The sequence below is a fragment of the Juglans regia genome, chromosome 6, assembly GCF_001411555.2.
Source record: "Juglans regia cultivar Chandler chromosome 6, Walnut 2.0, whole genome shotgun sequence".
Classification (NCBI taxonomy): Eukaryota; Viridiplantae; Streptophyta; class Magnoliopsida; order Fagales; family Juglandaceae; genus Juglans; species Juglans regia.
The window spans coordinates 10365659-10372740 of NC_049906.1; the positions used below are offsets into that span (position 1 = coordinate 10365659).

Below are 7082 nucleotides of genomic sequence, written 5' to 3' on the forward strand. Positions count from 1 at the left end.
AAATGATATTTACAATCTCAGTAAATCTTATGTACTTTCTTAAAAATAAGGTAAATATAAAACTCAAATAAAAAATATTATTTTAATAAAAAGACTATTATAAATATAAAAAGATTACACAAAAATAAATTTACAAATTGACGTGACTTCACATGATCCGTTAGATCTATTTTATACTAAAAGTAACTTTATAATATGACGTAATGCATTAAGTCACGTCAGACGTTTGTGGATTTACTTTTGTGACTAAAGTATTTCTCTTGTTCTTTTAAAACAATAATTTAGGTCTGGTTTGGATAGTGAAATTATCTCAACTCATCTCATTTTAATCATTACAACTTTATCAAACTTCTATATAAAATATAATAGAAAATTCAACTTTTTAAAATTATAAAATAAAAATAATATTAAAAAATAATATTTTAATAATATTTTTTTCAACTTTCATCTCATCTCATTATCCAAATCAGGACTGACTAGTCACTCAAACAAAAACTAATTTATATAATTTTCTTTAATATTATTTGTGGGAAATTAATTAAAGGTAGATCAGGGTATATAATTATAGTATTCAAGATCTCACATCAGTGTGCGAAATAATGTTTCTAAAGCTCAAAACTCCCAAAAAGCCATGAACCTCCACCACCACGAAGCCCTAAACTTTAAACATATATAATACGATTAAGTCTAATTATATGGCTTTCATGACATTTAATTAGTTTTATTCATGCTAGGTCAAGATAGCTAGCAAGAAACGAAATCCATGACTATATAGGGTAGCTTTGAACAGGGATATTTTGGCTGTTCATTTTGGCTGCCTGTAGTCAATCCTCGTGAATGAAAATAAATGGGAATATTCGATTTATAATAATTAAAAGCTTAATTACAAGAAATAAATCATAAAATAGAGAAAGAAACAAAAAATAAAAAAATAAAAAAGAAAGGAATTTAAATGGGTCGCGATCCATCAACGGAGAGAGAGAGAGAGTCCATTATTCCGTAGAACTGTAGCCATTTTTTTTTCTCGAGTCCCAATTACAAAGATAGGCGAGGAAAAAACCGGAAATCTCTCTCTCTCTCTCTCTCTCTCTCTCTCTGTGGAAAGGTCTTTGATTCCTCTGCACCCATAAATGCACAACTTCCCCTTTTCACTAACCTCTAACTTTTCCCTTCAAACCTTCGTTCAAAGAAACTCTGTTTCCTCTCTCTTTTGCTGCATTTTTATTTTATCTGAGTCTCTGACTAGTAGTCTCTGCTATTTTCCCGTCTCTGCATATATTTTTCTCTTCATCCACCCTACTAGGATCCTACTAAAAAGCCTACTACCCTCCTGATCTTCTCTACCTTATATGCACATATATCATGATAAGGCACTCATGATATAATCACTACTCATAGCCATAGCCTTTTCAGCTCTCGATCTTGCTTTCTATTTCCCTTACCTGTTTATTCCAGCTGGATCCTCTTCTCTTCACACCCCCAACTCTCTCATTCTCTCTCCTTTATTGTTTCACCAATATAAGAACTAGCTAGTGGCTCTTTACCTAAGCCAGATCTCCCCCACCTTCATGTTGTTCGGCTCAAACCCTATAATGATACCTCCATCACCCTTGCCTGACCTCTCCTTACAAATCAGCCCTCCTTCGGCTTCTGATTTTGAAGCTAAGAAAGTGATCAGCTGTGATGGAAGTACAAGAAAAGCAGTACTCTACAGCGACAGGAGCTCAACCACCGACTCCGGAAGCAGCGGGAGTGATTTAAGCCATGAAAATGGCTTCTTCCACCCAGAGAGGAATTATGATCATCTGGGTCCTTTTGAGCCCATGTTAAGCTTAGGACTTGAAATGGCAGATTCGAGTCCCCCACCCGTGAAATTAATACCAAGAAACCACCATCATCTCCAGCACAATCATCAACCTCAAATCTGCGGCCGCGAGTTCAAGAGAAATGCAAGATTGATTAGCGGGATGAAAAGAAGCGTCAGAGCTCCTAGAATGAGATGGACTACGACTCTCCATGCCCACTTTGTTCACGCAGTAGAACTTCTTGGTGGCCATGAAAGTAATATAGGACAACTCCTAAACATATTCATTATTCATCGTCTGTTTATTTTGACGTTTTTCTCATCACTTAGCACAAAAGTGATTATTTCTGTTTTACAGGAGCGACTCCAAAATCTGTCTTAGAGTTGATGAATGTGAAGGATCTAACCCTAGCTCACGTGAAGAGTCACTTGCAGGTGGGTTACTGAGTACAATCTCCATTTCTTTGAATTTAAGAGTTGTTTTTGGCTCTTTTGGTTGTCATGTTCTATATTATTCTTGTTGACAAGATCGTTCCATATATATGTAGTGATGGATTTAGAACAAGGGCTTGGAAAATAGGGATCAGTCTAGAGTGTAATCTTAGCAATGTGGACCATTTTCTCATTTTCTTTCTCTTTCTCCACGGTGTTCATGCAGATGTATAGAACAGTGAAGAGCACTGACAAAGGATCAGGTAATTGGACTCCACTCCCCATGAGTACCCATAAGATTTATTCTCCTGAATTCTATTATTCTCTTTGTTGGAGAGCTTCCTTATCCAAGTGTGACAGAAACTCTATCATTTGATCCACTGTTTCTAAACTAATTTTAGACAAAAAGAAAAAAGGAAAATTGAGATAGGTTAGCTAGCTAGGACTGACCTTAGTACACGTGAATTATTAGAAGGGTGTCTGATAAAGCTAGAGCAATGGCTCTATCTATGATTAATATTGCAGGTCAGGTGCAGGCAGATATTGCTTTGAACCCAAGGCCAGGGTTGGTCGATGTGGATCAGGGGGTATTAGCTTGTGAGAAACCTAACCCAGTACAGACAACGCTACAAATATTCCAAAGGTGTGTGTGCATTTACATCCCTCTTAAAACCCTTATACTTAATTAATTTCCTACCTTTTCTCTCGTAAGGTGCATGAAGACTCATTGCATAATGAATATATAATTTTTGTTACATAATTTTCTGCAAGTCTACACGGGCATCGGAGATCGGGCTCTTTTTTTTTTTTTGTCCAACGAGGTGTGTGTCGTCTCCACTCGTAGAATTGAGCAAAAATAGCATAACTAGGAGAGTTCTCTAGGTACAGTGAGGGTAGTCCTTGACGAGTTCTAAATACCATATCCATTAGATTTTGAAGGTATTGATCCCAATGAGTTTTAAAAGTCAAGGGTCTGGTCTAGGTATTAGGACTGCAATGCCACAACTCACATTAACTATAGGGAGCACGACTGTCGTAATAGCTATAGCCATGCCTTTAATTTGCCGATAGAATATTTAAGTGATCTTGATCTTTGGTGCTGGGCATTTTTTGTTGACTTCATTATGGCTGACACTGTGGAGAATCTGACAAAAACGTACCCGGAGGATTGGTTCATGGTTTAATAATGCTAGCTGGAATAACAACATCGATATATACAATTATTTTATTTATTAGTATTATAATTATTGACTTCGATCATAAGTTCATAACATGATAAATTATTTTTTTGTAATTAGTTATTTCTTTTTTATCGTAAATACTATGTCACAAATGCTTGTTTTTTTGTAGTGTTGTAATTAATTGGTTTTAGCGAAGCAATAGCTCTCAGCATGACTTCAATTTGTTTTTCCAAGGATTCTTTTTTAGTTAGTATTTTTAATCAATGTTCCAAACAAATGAAAAATCTCTTGGCCGGGTTTAATTACCTGTGTTATTTACAAAGTACCGCAATTTGCTAGCTGCAGAATATCTTGTCTTGTATTCGTGTCTTTATCTCTTATATATTGTTATTATTCATCCTCTCAATATTATAAAAATGTGATCAGAATGGAGACAAGCAGTTGGAGTACTAATAGATCAAGTCGTCATGAAAATGCTTTGACACATTCTCATTTTAAGGCAAACGATACCAAGGTATGTATGTTTGTATCATCAAAGACAAGACCATAAATTACATGTTGGATCTTTTTTATATTGTTTTTCCCTTGCGATTAATATACTGTTAGTTTCACCTTTTAAATATATAGGCGGACGGCCACATGAATGCAGTAGTAGTGTCTGCAGATAGCGTGAAGGAGGAGGAGAGGCGCCTGCTGGATTCTAGCTCCAATATCAAGTCAGCATCGAATACTTTGCTTAATTTGGAGTTCACCCTTGGAAGGCCAAACTGGCTGCAAATGGACTGCGTTGAATCTTCAAATGATCAGTTAAAGACCCTTCTCAAATGTTAAACGACAGTACTAGTGATAGTACTACCTACGAGCTAGAGAAATCATGGACGACGTCTAATCTTTATGTTTTTCTGTTCTTATATTATTTGAAGTAGTTGATATCGATTGAAAAGGCCTTTTGCTGGAGTGAATAGGGAATAATGAGTACTGGTATCGTACAAGACATGATTTTGCTGGAGTGGAGTCCTTGTGGGAACAAGATTCTTAATTTCGATATATAATTTTTTCAAAAGGAAACCTAAATTTCCGTAAAACTAATGATAAATTTTCAAGCCTGGGGACCATGCAATATTGGCGGGTACTCGATCGAGGGCCATGCATGGCAGAACCCATTGGAGTTGGGTCCTGAATAAGGAAAGGTCGGGTCAAGGTAATTTTAAAGATATCTTGGACAATTATTTCAATCGATCCAGCTTCTCTCTCCTACGATCAGTAGTACTAATTAATAGTACTACTGCAACTTGTGGAATAGTTCATGCTTCACTCATGAAATTGAATAATAGATACCATACGTCATCAAAAATTAAATGCACCTTTGAAAAATGTCCATTGCATTAAAACATGGAGTCCTGCATGTAATGATATTTTCTTGGGGTTGAATATGTTAGCCGAACTGGAATGAGTTTTAATCCGATTGAAACGACATGTCTTTGAACACCCAATTATGACGTAATCACGATGCAATTAATTCAAATCGAGAGCTTTTTATCACGGAGTTATCTATTATTTTTGTTTGTACTTAGAGTTGGTTGAATTATGCTCAGTGTTCATTAGAACTTGTAGAGTTTCAATTTCCCCTTAAATATAAATACATATATATTGCGTCTCCCTAATATAAATAGAAGAATTGGAATTTTAATATCCACCAAATATTCGACAGAAGATATTACTTATCAAGGCAGATTACTGAGCTCCTAGATTAGCTAATGTTAAGAATATAATATAAATAATTAAATTTATATATTTGATCTATATATCAGTTTAAATTTTTAGGACAAATGATGATTGTACACGGTATTAGAGGTGAAATCCTGAGTACCTTGACTCTACGCTTTATCCAATTTAATTAAATATTCTACTTGTTGGACCCACTTATTCAGAGAAAGTCGGGTTCATACGTGAGTGAGAGTTTTAAGAATATAATATAAATAATTAAATTTATCTCTTCTCATGCATCAACTTAAGTTTTTGGGATAATTAGTGATTTCACAACTAAATGCAACCGAGCTATCTATCTCTAAATAACAAAATATATAACGATTTGGGTTCTTATCGTTTCTGTTAACTACAAATTAGTTATGCAAAGCTATATATATAAAGTTATTAGTTCATCAACCAATATTGTAATTAAGCATGCATCAAAGTTCTTTGACGAGGATCAAGATCTCATGAAACTCTCGGGTGTGAATCAAGAGAGATCGATCGCGGGATATAAATGTATGGATTAATGCGCTATGAAGTGTTTATTGAACAATTAGTACTTCTTACGTACGAGTATATAAGGCCGACTTATTTGAATATAAGAAGTATTTTATCTCATCTCTCATCATTATAATTTTTATAATAATTATTTTAAATTTTAAAATAATAATAATATTAAAAAATAATATTTTATTCAATTCACTATTTAAATGATATCTAAATATTATAAAATATATTTTACGTGTTTACGTGTCTCACATTTTATGACGGTCACAGAATTCGGATAGGAATGGTACTGGAAAAGCGTGATCCTTTTGATGTAAATCACATTGACAGACAATCATATAATACAACCCTTTTAAAAGCTGTTTGAATCCTGGAAAGATGATCAAATGATTTAGTTTTTGTATCATATGATTATTAAATACATTATATATGCATACAGATATACATGATGACATTGGAAAACAAAATACCTTTGAAGTATTTTATAGATCATGCAGGTCTCATGAGGACCACAACCACGATGCATGAACTAGCTAGCTAGGCGCGCATTGTGATCATCGCACGGCCGACAAAACAATCCTTACAGCTTTAATTCAGAAAAAAAAAAAAAAAAATCAGTGCAATTTTGGTGGTTTGACAATTGCACTTATAAACTGGTGGTGCCTGCAGAGATTATTTAAAGATCTTCGAAGAAAAAACTGTAGGCACAGCCACTAAGGGATCTTTCCTAGGGTTCATCATGACTGGTTGTCCTTTGTGAGGAATACGTACGATTTAGAGAACAGAGGATCTGTTTGTGGGAGCAGCAGCCAGCTGCACAAACATCCCAAATTACCAATTCTGAAAATCTTTTGGGTGCATTCATCTAAGTTTCTTACTGTTCATCATTACGCACGCATGTGTATATAATAAATCCATTTGTACATGTTCTTTTCTGAAAGAAGATTCTGGCATTGAGGTATGTCCTCTCACTGTTCGATTTGTCCCAGATCTTTTACTACTACACGTGCTTGGTCCATTGATCTTTTTCACTTTTTCTCTTTGTCAGGGTTTTGATCTGTTTTTGTCAGGATATTATAATTTAATTTATGGTTTTGAACAATAACTTGTCCCCTTTTTTCTTTAGCAGAAGATTGCCACGATCTTGAGAGCCATGATTAATTTTTATGTTTTGTGTTTGAATGTAAATAGAAATTAGTAATATTTTGAGAATATATAGATATTCTCTTGGATTTTTTTTTTTTTTTTGGTGCCAATCAAATTAATGTATCTTGACTACTTTTGTCTCTTGGGACAAAGAATTAGGTTAATTTGTTAATCTACCATCTTTAAAGTTTGTAATTTATAATTTCATACTCCATAAGATTTTTTTTTTTAGGATAAAAATTTTCATTAAAAAATATATT

The 7082-nt window shown here is 34.2% G+C and overlaps 1 protein-coding gene across 1 annotated transcript; it reads left to right on the plus strand.

Annotated features, from left to right (window-relative positions):
- The first annotated feature begins 1052 nt into the window (after positions 1–1052).
- Positions 1053–4461, plus strand: LOC109010291 (probable transcription factor KAN4). Its single transcript, XM_018991069.2, has 6 exons — positions 1053–2061; positions 2163–2239; positions 2463–2499; positions 2762–2879; positions 3844–3931; positions 4045–4461. Exons 1-6 carry the CDS (start codon positions 1569–1571, stop codon positions 4246–4248), a joined length of 1017 nt encoding a protein of 338 aa, XP_018846614.1. The 5' UTR covers positions 1053–1568; the 3' UTR covers positions 4249–4461.
- Positions 4462–7082: the final 2621 nt, after the last annotated feature.